Source organism: Pomacea canaliculata, linkage group LG10, assembly GCF_003073045.1.
Source record: "Pomacea canaliculata isolate SZHN2017 linkage group LG10, ASM307304v1, whole genome shotgun sequence".
NCBI classification, from domain to species: Eukaryota; Metazoa; Mollusca; class Gastropoda; order Architaenioglossa; family Ampullariidae; genus Pomacea; species Pomacea canaliculata.
This window is the reverse complement of record NC_037599.1, coordinates 20,417,032-20,438,517: the sequence shown is the minus strand read 5'-3', so window position 1 is coordinate 20,438,517 and position 21,486 is coordinate 20,417,032. Positions and strand designations below refer to the sequence as shown.

The window sequence follows — 21,486 nt, the reverse complement described above, 5'->3', positions numbered from 1 at the left end:
AAATGAAGACAAAAATGTTCGACTTAAAGCAGCCGGAAATTTTTTAATGAACGGGATTGATAACGACAAAAAGAATTTCTGCATGTGAACTATCGCACTGCACGACTCTGTTGAGAGAATATAGTTCAGATGCTTTTTGATTTTCCCTTGGTTTGTTGGAAACGGTAATATGATAGTTATCTGCCGTGTCTCAATTTCCACAATTTTTAAAGAACTCGACAGGATTAGGATGCAGTTGTTGTTCTTTGATTCACGCCAGGTTTGATATTTATTGTGAAGAGGAACATTCCACAAGGAACTTTTGGAAGGAAACTCGTTGTTATGGCGAGCGACGGTGAAGAATGAGAAATTGCGCTTGCGATTTCACGCACTTGCTGCCATGACAGACGGGCAAACAGAAAGCAGTTTCTATGAAAGAAAAGTTCCTGAATGTCCTATGCTAGTACATCCGTGCTCACTCTGTCTCCGCGTCCATCGAACGTTGGGTCACGTGAATCGATCTCTCTCCACTTGTTTTCCCTGGTAATAACAGTCCGTGGTCAGACTGCTAGCCACCCTTCAAAGGTTTGCCCCCGTCAGCCGGCCTCGGCACCGTCCTACAAAGACCTTCTTGAGAGAATTTGGTTCTCAAGACACTGGGTACTTATTACTGGACATCGTCCTCTCGCCATCACCACCCACCCCTTTCCTCTAACGCCTCTCTCGTCCCTGAGCTGCCAGTACCTAGCTCACTTTAAACAGATCTTCGGCTCGTACCTATCCATTTGCCTTGTGTCGTCTTTCCATCCTTTCTACAATCTTGGCGTCGATAATGAAACTTTGGGTCGATGGGAATATACGGTGTGGAATGGGTAATGCCCAAGTGAGAGAAACCAGTAATGACTGTAAACTGGGGCAGTGGGGAGTCACATGTATCGCAAGAAATCGTGACACTACCCTAAGACGATTATAGACCAAGTAAATCAAGTGAGAACCAAGACGACGATAAAGAAGGAGCAGAAGAAAGAAATAAAAGGCTTTCGAATAGCCTGGTGTTCATTTAGATATCGCGTGTTCTTAATACTTTGAGAATTCAATCAAGACCCATAATCTGGCAGACGATATTTATAAGCTTCAAAATGGTGTGTAAACGGGCTCTTCCGGTGATATTCCAAAATGCAACCTTTGGTCAGACCAGAGGGCTTGGGAAGGGCTGTAGTTGCGTAAATGAGCAAATGTCTCTGTAATTACTCTTTCCTTTCCTCCACCCCAACCCCGAGCCGATCGGCGATATCTTGAAAAGGTCAGTATAAGGTTGAGCCTTCCAGGGCACCAGGAATAGTTTGCACCAAAGCTTGATCCTTATGGTCGAAATTTGTCTCGGACTCCCTAAAGCGTCCATTGATCTCAACGTGATGACAGCCTATATTTCCGGACCCTAAGAAACTGTGCGAAATCGATGTGAAGATGTAAGAGTATGCTCTCGTGTCCGTGAGTGTAACGAGGAACTGCAGACTTCACAGCATACTTCACTTCGCGCCATATCCCGACATGCAGTGCAAAATAATGGCTGAGAGCATCTTACCATTTTAGAGCAGCTCTTTATATATATATTTTTAAGTTTCTTTTTTTGTCGATATGGACCAGCAGTATTTCTCAATATTGACCAGCATTATTCTCAAGACTGATGAAGTATTCTATATTGAATCAGTATATCTCAGTATTGACTTTGCAGGATTTCTGAATATTATAAGGGAAATAATTCTTGTAAAGGAATTGCCGTGTTGAAGAAAACAAAATAAACATGCAAAAAACAAAAAAAAAAAAAGATTCATCCGGTAAACAGACACACAACAGCATACAACTATTTCCACGGGACAGTCTTACATTCAGACAAAGTTTTATTTTCAAACTACGCAGTAAAAGAAGTAAAACAACTTTCCTAAACGAGTTTGATAATAGCTCAAAAATTGTCGTCTGCCCCCCAAAGGAATTTGGGCACAGCCTCAATACGCTTCGTTTGTTACTGATTGAGTACTACAGCGCCGTCTGGAATTTGGTAGAGTGCATTACTGCTGACTCTTGTCCCCAGTGGGGAAGTTAATAAAGCTTTTCCATGTTATTGTGCTGGAGAAGCAGTGCGGTCTGGAGTCCGGCAGACCGTTGCCCAGGTTTCGGTCGGGTGCCGTGGAGCCATGACGCAGGACATCACGTGACGGCCGGCACGCCAGTTTTGCTGCTTCCATCTGCTATGCTTAGATGAGCGAGCTCGTGTATTTTAGCTTCTAACTGTCCGCAAAATTATTTCATCGTTTTCCATATGGCCCGAGGTGAGAGTCTGTCTAATGAACCCTCTCTCCTAATTTCGCAACGTTCCACGTGCGGGAGAACGCCTGATCCGCACAAAAAAAAAAAAAGAAGAGCAATCACCGGGGCTGATGGCTGACAGCTTGAAGGTGTCGGCTGAACCAAAATGTCTTACTCTGAGTGCCGCGCCTTGCAGCAGGGGAGGAGAAATCTGGAGGGAACGTCTGGCAGGAGACGCAGCATTAGACACGGGGCGATGCCCTGATTCTCCCCAGCCAGTCGCCGCTTCCTGTGGTGTCCATCCCCCAGAGATGGTCTCCGGTGCACGTCGGGCAGGTTTCTCTGTGACTGACGGAAACAGTTTTTTCACGTGGGTGGTGCCTGTCTCACAGGTCCCCTCTCTGTATCAGCAGGAGCAGCTTCTTCTCAGCCGCGGAGGTGAGGTCGTATCCTGTGCACGGGTTCCACGTATGGATCCGCAAACTGCTTGCTTTCCTTCCTTCGCACGTCTCCGCGGAGGCTTCCTGGGTGACCTCGTGAAAGCAAGTCTGACCTTTTCGCCGCGGTCTTGGCAACTGTCTGAAGGGTCTTTGCTGCTGTCGCCGAGGTCTTCTCGTCCTGAAGCACAGCAATGAAATGGTGGAGAAAGCTGTAAAATGTATATTTAATGTGTAAATATATAAAAACAACAAAAAAGAAGGTACAATTACTTTAAGTGCATGTATTGTTACATATAGATAATAAGTAAGTCAGTGGAGAGGGTGTCGGCAAAGTGATTGGGCAAAGACAAGTCTTGCGAGAACTACTGATCCTGACAGCAACATAATAAAGAGAGAGAATAAAATACATGTACAGATTGTAAGGACTGTCCACTTTCGGATATATCACGTGATTAAAGTGGCTGAAAGGTGGTACGAGAGAAACCAGTGGTCTCTGTGAACTGAGGCTGTGTGGAATGGGTAATGAGAAGAGACCAGGGTGAGAGGTCGTCAGCGACCGGGGAAAGGAGAGGAGATTAAAGTATTGCGATTGTCAAGAAGCAAGAGGACAGGTTTTTGTCTGTCGTTGTGGGAGGCCCTCTGACTGCCATCGTGGTGTGTGCGTGCGCGCACGCTAGCGTTTTTAATGCAAACACATGCATGCAAGTCTCCCTTATGAACCTCTGGTGGGGAGAAGGAGGTTTTTTCTTTATGTGGGCCACGTGAGCTGGGTTGACTTGCGGCTCTTGTCGTAAAAGGTTACATGCATACGGACCTTACTGGAGACACTCGCATCCCATCGCCGGGGTTAGTTTTGTTACCCGCACATGAAGCCAGCAGGGGCTCTTGTGAACCTCAAATATGCTTCAGCATGGTGTTACAGGCAGTCCAAAGATATATTCCTCTCAGTACACTTGGCAGCTTTCTCTCTCTCTCTCACACACACACACGAAATGTCAGCATGCTACCCGAGGTCCTCATCTGCTTCTAGTCATCACGCTAGTTTTCTCCGTCATATCTGTCTTGGAGCCGTCAGCAGTTTTAATAATTTAGCCCAATCATGTTAAGTTAAAAAAGAGGGGATGGAGTGACACATAATCAAATGCATAAAAATGTAAGATTAGATTGCTCTTTCTATTTGCCTGTTCCACCGGCGGCCTACTGTCGGCTCATAGACAAAACGCTAGTTCTTCTGGCTGTGATGCTAGTGCGTGCATGCGTGCGTGCGAGCGACAATCACAATTTTTAAGTTACGAGGAGGGACGATAGAATAACAAAACGTACTTTTTATATATAGCCCTCATTCTGTCAAGGCGTTAGGGTTAGGAGTATGACAAACAAGATGATTACAAGGTAAAAGAGGGGACGGGGTAAAGATGTGCAGAAAATGAGTCGTTATTGACTCATACTTACATTATGGTCTTGGAGTCCAGAAGCATCTCAAAATCTTTATGACTTGAAATCATCAGACACGCTTAATGTACATCCTGGTCCTAGGCTCACCAATAGTGGATTCAGGAAACGATCGTAGGTAGTGGTATAAGTATTTCAGTAATTCTTGTCGGAAGCAGTTTAGAGAGATCATTTTCAGGAGCGGGGAGGGAGGATATTCCACAGTATATTCCTGAGTGCTTCTTCTTCATCATCTTCTTTTCATCCCTTAATTGGTACCGGAGGTACTAGTTCTAGGAAGATATGATGGGACACAGTAGAGATAAACTTATGCCAGCGGTACCGGTCATGAGCCCGCGTGTTTCAGGCTTGGTGTAAATAGCTCAATTTTTGAAACAGGAAGATTAAGTTTGAGAAACAGTCGGGTGGAAAATGGCAGAGAGCTTTCATGTTGGAATTTTATGCTTTTGCTGTATTGTAGCCTGTTCGTCAAGAGGATTCTAGAGAGGGAAAATCATTAGACTGCATTTTCGGTTTAAGTCCACAAATAAGGCAGTAGAAATTATCATTAATATGGCTTAGCCATTGTTTTACCATAGATTTTAAGAAAAGAAAGAGAGAGTCGTGTGTGGCTGGTGTATTTGTGTGTGTGTGTTTAAGTGAATCGACAGATGTGTAAATCTGGGTGTTTCGAGTGAGTGGACAGGACGTTTGTGTTAAAATTCAGTAGGCACAAAATCAATCTCTTTCTCTTTCTCAAACTCACAGGGAGACTTTTGAAACGAGGGAATGCCTATTCGCCTTTATGGTGCGCGAAGATATGCAAAGAAATTCGTCGTTTTCGGTATTTCTGGTTCAGACTGTTCTAACATGGTTGAAGTAAAGTGATTAATGAAGTTTACCGTCTGCCATGAATATTTCTATGGTGGGTGGGGTAGCCATCTGTTTCCAGAATATTCGCAAATTGAGGCAAGTGAACGTGAACTCTGGTATTACAAGTATTTGCTTGACAGCATAACACATCCACGAGAATGAGTTACTGTAGAGCCGATCAAATACAATTAAGATATAAAATAAAAATCAAGATCATTAAACCAATCTAAAGAGTGCAATAAAATAAACATCCTGCACTCAAAATATCACGCAATTTAGACAGGCAACAAATGAGCACACAGTAATAGCGTCCTGCTACTGTTGTTTACATTCTTTATTAATATTGTATTTTAAAAAATTCTCGGTAAAAGTAGGCTACGCCTATGCAACTTTTGTATATTTTCTTTAAAGTTGTTCAAACAATTAAACTCACTGGTTAAAATCGTTTTGTTTGTAGTAGTTTGACAATTGATAAAAACGTGCTTGTCAATGTTTATTGCATCCAATTCAAAGAATTACTTTTAAAAAAATTGTTTGGGTTTAATATGAAAAATTATATGAATAATTTTAAAACATGCTCTATTTTATATTGTCACTTCGTCATTTCTTTCTCGTCGCTGTAATTTAAAAACCTTGGATATATAGTGTTTTAAAACGGGGAAACGAATTTTTAAAGGAATCTGATTTTTAGGTCAAGCTCTGGTGGCCAAAGCGACTTATTTATGTTACTCGTATCGCGTAAAAATTAGCCCCCAACAAACAAAAACAAACAAAAGCTATTGCCTTGATTGACATCAGCTGAATTGCTTGGTGGCAATCTTATTATGAAACAGCACTCCTTGGTGATTTATCTAACACGATCGAATCAATCTCGAACGCTATTCATTCTCATTAAGTCTATAAAGGTTCCCACGCGCTGAACTTTAAGAATGCTAATTAAACGAAATTTATTAGTATTAAACAGTAGAATGATCAAGTGTCTCATCGACATTCTGTAGAATAAAGATCTCTGAAAGTAAAAGGTAATGTTGATGGCAGCGAAGCATCACGCTTCACTGAAACTAGAGGCGACCGTCCTCTGCTGCAAATGTTCGCGTCCACATTAATCACAACATTTTCGCTTACTGTATTTAGAAAATTCACGAGAAACAAAGACTGGGTATTTGAAACTGAGATTGTATATGTTTTGGCGACAATTTATTTTGTAGTAAACTCAGACGTTAATAGGCGAATGCTCCACATCAAAACCGGAAGATGTCTTCACTACAAAGTGGGGTGAAGGTTAGATACATTCATAATTCTCCGAAATTATCCATAGTGTATCAAAGGGAGGCAGTGCTATTTAAAACTGTGTGTTTATGGTGCAGCACCGACCTGTGTGTTTGTGATGCAGCACTGACCTGTGTCTGTGTTGGTGATGCAGTGTGACGTGTCTGTGACGTATCTGGGCCTGACAATGCCGACGTGTCTTGTGTTGCAGTAATGCGGCTGACCAAGCCGACGCTGATGCCGTTCCAACCAATCGTGGCTGACAGCCGAGACCTGTGCGGGGATCTGCTGCAGCAGATGAACAACCAGGACATGGCAAGACCTCGGGGGCTGGACTGCTTTCCGCTGGGGGACCTGCTGACCCTCCCACAGAACTTTGGGTAACGTGCGACCGTTTTTGATCGCGCCGTAGTCCTGGTACCCCTGTTATTTATTTCACCACCATTGCTTCAGGCTCAAGGGAAACAATGGCTTTAGTCTCTGTCCTTCTAAAATCCTATTTGTAGAATGAATAGAATCACATCTTGTTTAACCCCGCCAGCCATGTAGGCAGTTTTTGGTTACAGGGACATCAAAACGTCCCCCTACTTCTCTTCCAGCTTCTGTTCCTTACGCAGGGCCGCCGATAGCCAGCCCGGGCCCCGGGACAGACCTCTCCGGGCCCCTTGTACTTGTAATCGTAAATTATTTTCCCAGTATATAATGTATGTTTACAATTCGAATCTCAATATCTACACTCAAACTCAACTTCTGCATGTGTAATGCTTGGGTGTTCTGTCCTTAGACCTTTCTTTAAAAGAAAAAGAAAAGGAGAAGAAGAAAAAAAAATCCACTGACCAAGGCCGGGCCCCCTTGACAGCCGCGGGCCCGGGTACACCAGACCCCCTGTCCCCCCCTCTCGTCAGGCCTGTCCTTACGTCTTCCTCCTTAGACTAAATACTCTTTTCTTACCCCCTTTGTATGAGAAATTCTTTTAGACGAACAAAAACATTCTCTTCTACCAGACAGAGTGAACCCGTAAAGCAGGCAACACAGTTTACAGCTGACAACGATGTAATAAAATGGAACTGAGTTGTTTTTTTTGTTTTTGTTTTTTTTTTGGGGGGGGGGGGTTCGGGGGACACGTTAGAGTCCACATTCCATTCTAACTTTTCACGTGACCATGTGAAGAATAGCGGGATCGCCTACTGGTGCATGTGACGTCCGAGTTCCATTGTGCGCAGATGGTCTGTGCATGTGCGCAGAAGAGGGAGAGACAAGCACCCTGTGGTGTAATCGTTTATTGACAGATCTCTGCTACCAGACAGTTTTAGCCGTCCTCAAGGGCCAGAAATCTGATACTGCCTTCGGAGACTCCGTTCTTTTTCTGACCTTTAACTTAGAATTATAGATCATGGAGCCATTGCACACAGTACATGGACCCGTTGCCAGTCCATGCCTGCATATATATATATGTGTGTGCATCCACGTTTGTGCTCATTTTCATTCTAAACATCTAAACGCCTCAGGAATAGCATTCATATTCAAGAGAGGAACACAATTTTTGATAAAGGTCATAATATTCCTGATCTTTTAAAAAATTGTAGACGTGTCATATCAGTAAAGTAAAATGTCCTACTAGACAAAGTACAAACACACAAACTGGGGTTTAACCTGAGGGTTAAGACAAATAATAAGCTAAAGAACAGGTTCTTTGTATTGATCAGAGCCACAGCAGCTTCAGCTTACAAAGTAAAATGTTAATATGCTATTACTGTTTGACTTTCAGAAACATTTTTCTTGGTGAGACCTTCTCCAGTTACATTAGTGTTCATAATGACAGTAATCAGATTTGCAAGGATATAAGTCTTAAGGTAAGCATGAGAGTTTGAATCCCTTTTGTCCTTACTTTGCTTCTTTAGGAAACCATTGATCTGTTTGCTTAATTATCTGTAATTTTTCATTTAGGTTTTGCAGGCTGTTGATGTATAATTTTTATTTTATTTTTGTCTTTTAATGATGCTTACTACATTACTTCAATTTTGTTTCTGTGGTTGCCTGTGCAAATCGATTGTTCATGACAAGTTGTCTTCTCCAGCTTCTTTGAGTCTACTTGTTTTCTTTTCTAGTTATCTATATGTGTGCGTTTCATGTACCACGTCTTCATATCTCTTTTTATTTGCCCATGATAAAATAAGACTTTTATTTATCCCAATTTGACATTGTCAACATTTCTTTTGGTGCAGTATGCAAATTGCAGCATGGCAAGACATTTTTCAGGAGCATTAATTCTGACTCAGTGTTTTAGCGATTTATTCTCCATAACTTTCATGACAAAACGATGTTAAGACCACTGCTCTAGAGTCAAGATGAGCTGAAGCTTTCTACAGATTTGGTAAAATGGTAGATGATTTCCAAGCAGATGAGATTGAGCATGAATCCAGTGAGCACTGACACAGACGTTGGAAAATGTCTCCAAGTTGATCTGAGCAGAAATGTACTGTTCTGCCACAAATACCAATTTTCTTCCCTATGTACAAGTAGAATTGATAAAGGTAACTGGTCTTCGAATCACACCTGCACCACATCTTGAATCCCCATTTGATTGGTTTGTTTTTTATGTATTGTTTCATTATGTTGTGCCCCTTGAATTTTTATCAAGTATTCATCAACTGACTGTTGTTTGCTTGGGTATCGCACAATTTGAAAGCGTCAACTGAAATTAGTGATCAGAAGCCGAACTTTGATAGGGATCTGTTCTCAGAAACATCTCTTCATTGTTTAAGTGTAAGGCATTACTTATCACTTCAAAGTGATTCTAAGGCATCACATTGACAACATATGACACCTGGAGAGCAGGTTCAGTGGACCAGTAATCTCTCAAGGACTGAACCACATAATATCCCATTACAATATTCATTCCCAAGAACTCACAGGTTTCTTGCACAACAATTTGGAAAGGGATTCTCTTCTGCTACATAAACACTTCACTTTGCTCATCAACAAGAGCTATCAAGGCAGCAAAATCACAGGTTTTATGAAATATCTCAAAGGCATTGAGTTCTTCATTTTTGTCAGCATCTATTGTTGCATCTGTTGCAAAAACATGAAGACCCAACATAAAAGTTGATTCTCTTACGGTCCTTAGAGACATATTCATTCCACAGCAAAAAATCAAATGATTTTCGAAAACCAGCCAAAAAATCTTGACATAAAATATTAAACATAAAACATTACATTAGTGACATCCCCAAGCAAAACCAATGGCAGTTTGTCCTCTTGACACATAGTTTTGTAAAAAAGATCGAATTTCACTTGGTCTTCAGATTGAAAATTCCTCTCAATCTGACAATGAAACTGATGTGTACATATTGAAACAAGCCTTATTTATATAAAGTCAGTGACATACTAAATGGTTTCATACAAATTTGATTGCTCTGTGTTGTTTCAATCACATCACTGGAGTCCATTTAAAAGTATGGAACAAATATTAGGCAGGGCTATACTGTCTACACCTGAGAGATTTTTGCTTCCAAACTTGTAAGTCAATCTTCAACTGTGACAAATTTTCCAAGACCCTGCCACTATGCGTGAATGCTGCCTGTACCAAAATGGCACTCCATCCTTTTACCTTGGCTTAACAAATAGCATTGTGAATTACTCTATCAGTATCTATAAGGCATGCATCTATAAAGACTTGCCAGTTGGTACATTTGAGACAGCCTTGCAAGCTCACAACACTACACTATCATTATTATTTTTCTGAAATTGATAGGCAGACCTTCAGACTGGCTCGCAGCGTATCAGCCTGACCTCTGTGGGCCAACAGCCCATTCCAGAACTGCTGCCAGACCACAGCATCGATGATGTCATTCACCATGAAGTGAAGGAACTAGGCACTCACATGTAAGCACTTCAACTTCTGCTCTGAATCTTTAGTTTGCCTACACATAAGCTGAGGATTTGTTATGCTGTACTGTGGCAGTAGATGATTTTAGAAAGAAAATCTTTCATTTGCTTTTAAAGTGTGTGTTAAGCATACTTCAAATTCATCTAATTTCATTATGAATTAAATCTCAGTACATTTTCATTGTTTGCACCAGTAAAAAAATATTTCTTTGCAGACTTGTCTGTGCAGTCAGCTATGCACAAGCATCAGGGGAGAGAATGCAGTTTCGAAAGTTCTTTAAGTTTCAGGTTAGTTCCCTTGTTCTGCAGTCGTCTTTTAACACACATGTTCACATCTTTGACCCACACACAAACTGTGGTTATTGGTTTCCCATTATTGGCCTATTTATATAATTTTAATTATGGAATATGATGAAAATATATGTGTTTGTTAATGATAAGTGTTTTCTTCACTATACACGCATCTATTGTTCTTGTGGTGAATCCCTTCGTGCTACCTGTCCTTTCACAGCCTCTGCAATGTCAGGTAATTCTTTAACAGATTGGTCACATAAGGACAATGTGCAGCACTGCATGGCTATCAAAGTAGCTAGTGTGCATACCCCCAAATACATGGATACAGACACCACATACTTAGATACAAGATAAAGAAAAATCTCTCTAATAATGGGTACTTATAACAATCAGCACTAAAACAGATCACACTGTCTGTGCAGACCAGTAATGATAAATGAAAGGTAACAGACAATGGACAGTGAGATATGTATGGGCACACTGAGCAACATAAAAATGAAGTACGAGAATAGAACATAAAACAATAAATGAAGGTATGTTGGCGGGGTTACCATGACCGACAGTATTGCAAAAGAGTTAAGAATAGCAATGAAAGTATTGTGCGCTGAAAGTTTTGTGTGTGCTTTCTTGTGCAGGTTCTGAAGCCACTGGATGTAAAGACAAAATTCTACAATGCAGAGGTAGGGATGTTTGTTCTGAGCTGTACAGTCTGACTGCAGCCAATATATTTAAAAAAAAAAAAGAAAAATTAGGATATGTAAAAATTACTTTTCTTTGAGTGCTTTAGTGGGGTTTTTTTTTATAAAGAAGAGATTTGTCTTTATGATTGCTTGTTGTTTGTCTTCACACATACATGCATGTACACATGTAAATGTACCAACTGGAACTATCACCAGCTGACATTGTTTATGAGCTACTGTACACATGCACTGTGTCTAATTATAACCTATTCCTTGCTCTTCACCATTGAGTTAAGGAAGGTAATGCAGGATGTGGTCAAAAACAAAGAGGAAGGGAGAAGGCTTTTATAAAAAAAAATATAAAAAGTAGATGAATCAACTGTGTTTCATATGAATGAACAGCATGGCCTGTGTCCAAATTCAATTTTTCAATCACTGTCTTTTTTTTTATTCAGTAATAAGGTGCAAGGTAATATTGTCTGTTCTGTTACAGTTTGCAAACATATCTATATGTCAGATGTAATTCTCCAACCAAGTTGCCTATCAGTAGTTATGTGGGTAGAGACTGACATGCCATGTCATGGACACATGCCTGTCGCTAACAAACCTATGTTTTTTTTGTGCTAACATCTGTGACATGTCAACCAGGACTTTCTAGTAAGTGTACTACACATATGGCTATTGCTGTTACAATCAGGTCTGCACAGGGGCACATTCTATTTGAGATATTATAGTACACAGAGTTACTTGCTCTTTACCTAGAATCCAGTAGAAACCACTCTGCGTACTAGAAATAATCTTTGGGAACCAGAGAGATATCAAGAAAAACATGTTCTGAGGAAAGAAGAAAATATGGGGGGAAAATGTGTATTAAATATACCAGCAGAGATAACCTTTGAAAAAATCTGTTAGCAGCTCTTGCAACCAAATAACTGAATAGATAGTCAGGCAAGCAAATAGAAGAGTGTAGACATGAATAATATAGGTAGACACAGGATGCAGTATATACAGGATACAGTATGTATAGCTACTGAATGGTCAAGATAAAGATGAAAGCTGTAAGGACAGTCAACGAAAGGGGCTCACTGTATCTAGGTACAGCATTTAAAAGACAGGGGCAAAATCTTTCTTTCCACTGATAGACTTGTGTAGCTATATTTTAAAAGAAATAACAGATCTTTGGTAGATCATAGTGACAAGGGCAGGTAACTCTGTACATGGAGGACATCAGCCTTGCGCTATCATGTGTATGCATGGAATTAAAGCTGTATTCACTGATGGATATCTGCATGTTTTGGGGAAATGGGTTCGTGAAGTTTTTACACTAACATTTGCATGAGCTATAAGCCTTTTGCCAGCACTGGTCATGGGAGAATCTGTCTTCTGCAGCAAAAAAATATGAGCCTTTATTTCCATACTAAAACACTGTGCATGGTGTTTACACTAACTAATCAGAAGGTTATCTACTTTCCTGGACTTGATAACTTGGGGCATGCTTTAGCAAATGCTGACACACAGAAGAATGGTTATGGCATTTTTATGAACATCTCTGCCTCTCATTACTGTTATTTCTTGTTCCTTTAACAACTGTTTTGCTTCAAGTGCTTTTTATAGTATATCTTAATTTAAATCAACATTTCTCTGCGCATTCCATTTTTTTCCCTTTCCTATTAACAACTTCTTTGACCCGCGTGATCAACAGCTTGCTCCTTTTGTGACATCTTATAAAATGAAGTCATGATGGGCTAAATGAATGAATTTTTCAGCATTATGTGCTTTAATCATGACTGACATTCACCTTGAATGAGGCAGATAGGCCACCATGACATCATTGGATTATAAAGTCAACATATTTTACATTATTCTGTTCAGTCACTGCAAGAAAATGTTTCATGTGTTTGTATTATGTATGACTTGGCAAGAAAGCAAGCAAACAACAGAACACAATTTGGTGACATCTTCACTATTATCTTGTTTTATCTTGTTCTCCAGATTCCTTCCCCTTTAGCCATGTGTGTTAAGCCCTATCTTAACCAAATACATATACCATTGAATGTGTGATTATGTTTGGCACAGTTTTACGTAAGGGACATAAGAAATTTGTCAAATGTGATCACATGTTCTCAAATATGTGTCCTTATAAAGGAGCTCTTTAAGTCTAACGACATCCAACTTCTGTTTTACTAATGTGTTATGCATGCTAGAAATACGTGCGAAGATGAGGTGTTTGTTTATTTAACCAGATGTTACACAACGTTGCATCTGGGTTATAGACACAAAAGTGTTTATTTAACCAGATGTTATACAACTCTGTATCCGGGTTATAAACACAAAAGAGCATGTGCAGATACATTGTCCTAGTACAGGTGTGTGTGTGTTACTTAAAAATATGTTTACCTGTGGAACACATGTTGAGCTCCTACTCCCTCCCTCCCCCGGCCACCTTCCATTTTTTTACGGCTGCACAAATGTCTTTCATGCCATCAATACTGTAACATATTGTGGCGGCCTGTTTCAGTCGGACGAGGTGTTCCTGGAAGCTCAGATTCAGAACATTACACCTGGCCCCATCTATATGGAGCGGGTCAGCCTGGAGCCCTCCAGCCAGTACACCGCCCGAGAGCTCAACTCCCCGGACGGCAAAGAAGGGTAAGCCCAGTAGTGGTCGTCACCCTCTTTAAGTGGTGCTGGGATGGTGGCAGGTGTGCATGCCTGTGATCCGAGTAGTCGTCCGCTGACCCCTTCTCCCGGGTACACACACCGTTGCTAGGCATTAACTGGATGGTTAATGCGCTATGGCTAGCTAAGCTGCCAAAATGCTCCTATCTTAAGCTCACTTTAGTTATCAGCTTTGTGTTAACTGCGTTAACCTAGCCTGCCCTGATGAAACAGCACGTTGTGCATCGGCCCAAGAGGGCATTTGACTAAGAGCTCTTGAATTTGATAGGCACTACTTCAGCTGCTGGGTGTCGACATGGGCTATGACAGTTAACCTGACCTTGACATGAGCTGGGACAATTGCAGTAACGTTGACATAGATTATTGCCGTCTGATTGCCTCTTTGAAACAGCTGCCCGAGTTACATTTCACATCTGTAAGGGTTTTTTCCCTTATTGACGTTTAAACAGACCAGTTTATTCCTCGCAATTATTATCGCGTTACCAAGTCATCATGTATATCATTGATTCCAGCTCAACAACATCTGAGTGCAGCCTTATGGTGGCTTGTTATTTCTGATACGTGATTTGTCAAAGAGTCAAAATGCGCTGTCGTTTTTTATTCACGCAGACACTTGTTCGGAGCTGTGGACTACTTATCGGCCAACGACACCCGCCAGTACCTGTACTGCCTGACCCCGCGACCCGAGCTGTACGCGGAGACCAAGGTGCTGAAAGGTGTCACCAACATCGGCAAGCTCGACATCGTCTGGAAGACCAACATGGGCGAGAAGGGGAGACTACAGACCAGTCAGCTGCAGAGAGTGGTCAGTGCTTCTTGTGGACGATGACAGGGATTTGTTGATGACGGTTTTGGTGATGGTGGTGCTGCGTGTGTGTCTTTCAGTTTGTATATGTGTCTGAGAGAGAGGGAACTGCCTTTAGCTGTTTCGTGCGATGTACAAGTCAAGCTCGGGGTCCAAGATTGATAACTAATAATAATACATAGCTGTCTTGTAAATTACATTATAAGCATTTATACTTTGATACTTTTTGTGCTGGGCTTTAATCATCTAGCGATCCACCTAGGACCTGGTTTCCGTATGAATCCAGGTATGGCATCAGACAAAAGGTGTGTGAGCGTGTCGGTGTGTATATGTGGCCGACATTCAGGTCGCTGAGGGTGTCACGTGATCTGTGCAGGCACCAGGTTATGGCGACATACGGTTGACCGTGGAGTCCGTGCCAGACACTGTTACCTTGGAGACGACCTTCAACGTCGTCTGTAGAATCACTAACTGCTGGTGAGTATGGTGGCAAGGTTATCGCATTCAGTCGCGGTCTGTATGGATCACCTTTGTCCATGGATATGCGCAGTGCTAAACATCATCATCAGCTAAAGCTGTCAGGTTGTTAAATTAGATTTATGACAAGAAACAAGTCAGTCAAATAGTCTCTTTTTGTGTGTGGGTACTTGTACCTCATCTTTATGTTGTTCAATGTGCCTACACGTACAAGTGTGTTCAGTGTGCCTATAAGTATATAGCTGTCCACTAGCTGTTATCTTTCCTTTATCATTATTGGTCTGCACAGAGAGTGCGATCTGTCTTGGTCGTGATGCTGCGCGTTATACGTTCACATTATTATTATTAAAGGCTTACATGCAGGAAGCCTGGAGTTAAGTGGAAGCCAGGGACACGTTTATGTGTTGACGTGAGAACTTTGTAGCCACGCCAGGCACGTGTTGAGCTGTGTGCGGCACTCCTCTCCCCTCTCTCCCCTCTCTCCCCTGCAAGCTATAATCCTGCCCTAAGCAGATCATGCTGGCCCTCGACGGTGTTTTGACGTGGCATGCCATTATGTCATGTTATTGATGAAGTTCCTGATGGTAAGACACCCACTACCCACTCTCCCCAGGCTGGCGCTCTCTCTCTCCTGCGCATATTCACACGCACTGTCTGTCGGTGTCTTTCTTATGTAAGAGATAACGGGGAACAAACATGGCAGTTTTACGTCGGGTCATCAAGGGAAATTATATTACGACAGGCAGGCAAGTGAATGCTGTGTATTGTGTTGCAGTGAGCGCACCATGGACCTGACACTAGTGCTGCACAACATGCCCTTACTGGGTGTGATGTGGTGTGGTGTGTCTGGCCGACAGCTGGGCAAACTGCCTCAGAACGAGAGCATGGACCTCCCTCTTACTCTGCTAGCCGTCACTCCAGGACTTCAGGTAGCGCGCATGTGTGTGTGTGGCCATAGACCATACCAAGTAGTGTACGCTGATGAAGTATGATCTTAGCTTCTGGCCTTGGTCTTGCAGCTCACATCTGCAGTAATTTAAAGCGTGTTCATATAAAATTCATAGTCTTTAAAGCATTTTTTTAAAAGTCGCTGACATTGCGCTAAAGACAGTGGTTTTACGCGGTCACCTGACCTATCAGTTCATAGTAGGTGCTTGATGTTGATAGCTCAGGTCCCGTCCTTTCCTGCGGTACGTCCCGGCCTTGTCGCCCCTATGACCCCTAACCTGTGGTGCTGTGTGCAGACCATCTCCGGGCTGCGGCTGACGGACAACTTCTTGAAGAGGACCTACGAGCATGATGAGATCGCGCAGGTCTTTGTCATCGACGAGGACACCTTCTAGTCACGTGACACGAAACTTGCACAACTGACGTCATATCTTACGGTCATCATCTACCATCACAGTTCATCGTCATGTCTTGCTGTATGTAATTTTACATCGTCATCTTACTGTCATCACCTGTCATGTGTCATTATCATCAGCAGTCATGACTTTCAGTATTGTCATGAATGCTGTCATCACTGGCTGCCATGTCATGTCATCCAACGCCATGACTCACTGCAATATCTGGCGTCATATGTCATTATCGTCAACGATCGCGAGGTCCGCGTGTGGACCAGCAGTGTATTTTCCAGTCTGTTGCCCAAGCGCAAACCGGCATGAAGGAGGCGTGGCTGCAGACTTACCCTGTGCAATGGAGGTGCCGTCAGGAGGAGCACTGGGCAAAATTGTCTCCATTTTTTCCATCAAAAACATTGCACAGCTTCCCTGGAGACAAGGTTCGACCTAACTCTGTAAACAATTTTATCTTTAAAAGAAGTAACTGATATTGAATATGGCCTGATATTGAAACATTTCCCAGCGATACCATTACATCCTGTAGAATGTGGTGATGCTAGGAAGTTCCTGCTGTACATTTTCTAATTGTTATTTCTTGACATTTTTATTTGTCACAAATTTGAATGCGTTCGCGAGAAAGGATGCTGTGAGAAAAACGAAAAGTTATTACATGGCTGATAAAGGTACGTTTTTATTTCCTGCTCCGCTTGAATGGCGGTGCAGTGCCTTAGCAGAGAGAAAACGAGAGATGCGTTATGGGTTGCATGATGGCGGTGACCTGTCACTGTATATTTTGTATACCTTGTATAGTTTGGTGTGAGAGAAGCAAACCACGAGTTCTGAGAGGTGTATATTTGATGACCACAGTAACACCAGCAGCTTTGCGCGTGCGATTCTTCGCTGTAAGTTTCATCATCTTCTAACCATGTTTTTTGAATCATTTATTAGCTCTTATCTTAAGGATAGCCCTCACCTTAACTCAAAAATTCAGTCTGACGATAATGCATTTCAAAACCTAAACTGTTGTTTAAAAAATACAATAAAACGTCGCGATTAAAAAAAAAATGTTTACATAATGTAAAACCTCAGCGTTAGAGTTTGACTATAGAGGAGTTTAAATATACTGCATTTTATGTTATTATTTTAACAAAATTAAAGTGTGCACGTTTGCGCAGAGTCTGTGCGTTTGACTGCTGTTATCGGAATATAGAAGCTATCTACCTGTGTCGTCTGAAAGTTGAAATTTCTTGCATAAAACATGATTTCAAATAAGCATACATGTTGACTTGTGGTGGTAATGTAATGAGTCGTGTGTGTTCGACAGGACAGGACGAGTAGATTATTACAGGCACGTTAGAGACGAGGGGGCCATTAAGAGTGAATTGCCTCCATGTTACATGTCGCATCGTGAGCATTGCTCAGGATGTCATTCAGAAACATTATGTCCTTAGCTGTTTGTTGATATTTTGTGACAGTTGTAGAGTGCATATGCAGAGGAATGGAGTTTACATTGTCACGATGTTGACGAATAAATGAAGTTTTGATGAGTCATGTATTTTGAGCCATTTATAATTCATGAAGTCAGTTACAAAGTTTGCCAGGTTGGGGTTTCAGTCATTCGTAACAAAAAGGTGTGATGAAGATAACAGAAGGTAAACTTTTCCTTCCTTTAACGGCATTTGTGTGTGTGTGCGGGCGCGCGTGTAACCAGGTGCTCTGTTCAGTAACAAATCACCCAAACACTACTATCTAAAATGCATTAAATTTAGACTAGGAGTTTCTATAATAAGATGTTGATCTTCGTGAGAAATATATACCCATAAAATTTTGTAGACGCTTTCTTAATCTCGATGCTCGTTAAAAATTTTACTAAACAGCGAAACTAAATTATACATTGCATTGTTTATTTCTAACGCATTGCGTTTACGTTACAACGTTGTCTAACTGATTACTATGTGAGACTGATTGTATACAATATATTCATCCACCTCTAGTAGTTATTCATTTGTCCTCTTTCTCTTTCACTTGTCATCTCTCTTTGTTCTCTCAACACTTCCTTTTGTCTTTCCTGTTCTGTTTCCTCTTCTTTCTCTCCCCTCCCCCTTCCTCTCTCGCACAGCACCACTAAGTAGACACTTCACACAGCAAACAATCGCGCGCACAGGTCAAAGCAGCGGCGCTGTCAGCCCAAGTAACTGCCCTTTCTTCGCACCCTGGCCACAACCCGTGATTGCCTCACGCCTACCATAACTTCCTCCTGTCTTCAACCCTTTTCCCCCATCACTCCCACCCCCGCACACGTCGTGGCCACAGGTGAGCAGCTGCCAGTCGCAGTTCGCTTGACCTCGCGCGCCGGTCGCGTGGCAGAAAGTAATTGGATGTGGCACGCGCCATCTTTTGTATAGCACTCCCTGGGCGACCTCGCTTACCTGTGGCCGAGGTGGACGAAATGGCAGTCAGACCTTTTGGAGGTTGTCATGCAGGTGGCTGTGCGAGTGCCGGTCCGACGTATGGAGACAGCTGGCACGGTCTAGTGATTAAGCTGGGGTGAAGTATGGGCTGGTAACGAATCGTGGAGGCTATCGGGTACAAGTAATCTTCACTACAGGAACCAGTCCACCACCTTGACATACACACTTACAGAGAAACAGCAAGATCGCCCTGCTCGTGACATTTTGGAATCGTGACTTGCAAATAAGTCGTGCTGTAGGACAAGTCAATCGTCGTGAGGACCACTCATATCATCCCGAAGATTTCGAAAACAAAACTTTAATACTCATCCTTTTTTTTTCTCTCTCTCTCTCTTGACTGTCGTGTACCGACTGCTCTCCTCAGTCTCGCCTGCTCACCTGTCGATGCGAAAGGTGCGTCTCGAAGGCAGGTGTGAATGGAGAAGCGCAGTTGTAGTTTATCAAATGCTGACTAGCAGCTGCCCCTCTCTTTTGTATGTGGCAGTCAAATCGCTTTCCATTTGGTCTAAGTGCTCGACAGAAATGGCCTGCGAATCCACATGGACTTCATTAGATTAGGAATGTGGAATAAGTGTGTCAGCGGCACGTTACATAAACAAACTGCCGTCCAACTATCCATATAAATCATGCGCTCAGAATCAGCCCTTGTCCATTCGTCAGAACTTACTGAAAATACGGGAACTAACAGAAAAGCTGGACAGATTTATAACTTTCGATCAAAACGAATATTGATAACATTGAAAACAAGACCTCTGAAAACTGGAGGGTATCACGTTACCCACGTCACGTTAAGACCTTCAGTGCAGTTCCCCCTCCTCTCCTTCCCCCGGGAGACCAGGATATAGTAGCCGGGCCCGCGTGCCAGGTCAGGGGGCAACGCACGTTCAACTGATTGACCCCAGAGTAGGGGGTCACAGCTGTTGAAGTTTGCACATGTTCGTCATGACTGTTTGAAACCGAACAGCTTCTGTGATTGGCTGAGTACCTCCCCCCTCCCCATCCTACTTTACCATAGGAAATCTAAAATGAACTAAAAGTGAACAACTACAATTCTGCTGTTGTCTATAAAGATTTTTCGCTTTTCGCTTACTACCGAGAAATGCTTCTAACACTTTGCCCCCTATAGCTGCATTTTTTGTTTAGAAATTTCCATTTCCTGAGAAACAGTTTTAGCAGTTGAGCATTTGGGTGGCTTCGCGGAACACAGAGTTGAACACAACTTGCGTGACCGAGAAGGACAGCAGGTGAAAGCTGTTAGCCAAAAATGACTACATAGATCACGTGACTTGGTTTTGTTGGTTTGCTTTATATAAAATAGATTTTATTTCGAAAATGCATATTTCGTTTCGCCTCTCTACAGTGTAGTTTCGAAGCTGTTTAAGTAGAATAACATAAAATAATGTATTATTTCAGGTGCGTGTGAGTTGTGGTGGGTCTCGTATTGTCTCGTGTACGAATGGTATCTTGTGTCTGACGTCTTATGTGCGTCAATTGTTCCACGTCACTTTAAGCAGAAAAAGACGTCATACATAAGAGAAAAGAAGTTGCTATCAAAATGGCCAAGTGAGCGGGAAAGCAACGGTCTTCGTCCGCCATCTTCTTTATGACTCTCTCAGTGACATTCCTCTGAATTTGAGCTTCTTCGATTCGATTCATCTACAAATCTCTTCATCTTCATCGTCATCTGCGGGGGCTCGTCGAGCGTTGTATGTGTAATACGTCGTGTGTATGCAAGGTAAGTGTTCGTTCATCCTGTTACACTCAGTCGTAATATAGATTTTAGTTATGTCATTCCTTACGCGATGTAGTCGCATGGAGACCGGCGAGTGGGGAGTCACTAATAGAGTTACATCGCGTGTAGTCGTCAGGTAAATTCCCCATAATGCACCTCATGCACCTGGGTGTTGGCGACTCGCATCGGTGTTAAGACTACCTTGGCCTTTTTACACCTCACAGAAACTTGTACCTCAGCACACAACACAGTACCTCAGCCTTTTGTATCTTACACAGTACTGTCCGCCTGTTACTGTCTTTGAAGGCGCAAACACACTATACCTCAACTTTTCATATCACACACAAAAAAATAGCTGAAGCCATTTCACAACTTGTCCCGCCCAGATAAAAGGTACCGACAGGTGCTCACGTCTTTTGATTTCCTGCTTATATTCCCTCTTACATGGATCAACTAGAGCTTTGTACTCATCCTGCCAGTAACCCTAGCTGTGTTCAAGTACACTGTAAAGAATTTTTTTAAAATGCATATTGTCAAACCGGAAGAACATGCTTGCAAATTTTCCGCTTGCCTGAAAATTTAAATGGCACATGAAAGGAGAACAGCCTCGGTGGCAGAAGGGTGGAGAGAGAGAAAATACTGTGCCCCCAGCAGGTGACAAGAGAACAACTTATGCTCTCTTCGGCAACCTTCCGTGTTGCCCTTTGTTCCTGATAATACCTCCTGCTCACTAAACTGTGACCTCGCCCAATCTGCCTTCTGCTCGCGCTCCCTTGTCTTGTTCTCAGCCATTGTGCGTGGGTGGAGAGTCACGGGCGCTG

General features: G+C 42.3%; 1 protein-coding gene across 3 annotated transcripts in view; it reads left to right on the top strand.

Moving 5' to 3' along the window:
• The window catches only part of LOC112573549 (trafficking protein particle complex subunit 13-like), an 85,926-nt gene extending 67,791 nt beyond the window's left edge, over positions 1–18,135 (top strand). For 2 of the 3 annotated variants that reach the window (XM_025254030.1, XM_025254032.1), the window contains exons 2-12: positions 6,511–6,679; positions 8,068–8,152; positions 10,054–10,184; positions 10,403–10,475; positions 11,117–11,161; positions 11,810–11,818; positions 13,680–13,810; positions 14,450–14,645; positions 15,022–15,122; positions 15,898–16,051; positions 16,367–18,135. In XM_025254030.1, the coding sequence (XP_025109815.1) occupies positions 6,511–6,679; positions 8,068–8,152; positions 10,054–10,184; positions 10,403–10,475; positions 11,117–11,161; positions 11,810–11,818; positions 13,680–13,810; positions 14,450–14,645; positions 15,022–15,122; positions 15,898–16,051; positions 16,367–16,465 (1,193 nt within the window). In that variant the 3' untranslated portion in view covers positions 16,466–18,135. The remainder of the gene's footprint in view (positions 1–6,510; positions 6,680–8,067; positions 8,153–10,053; positions 10,185–10,402; positions 10,476–11,116; positions 11,162–11,809; positions 11,819–13,679; positions 13,811–14,449; positions 14,646–15,021; positions 15,123–15,897; positions 16,052–16,366) is intronic. The other variant, XM_025254031.1, reaches the window with a different exon arrangement.
• Positions 18,136–21,486: the final 3,351 nt, after the last annotated feature.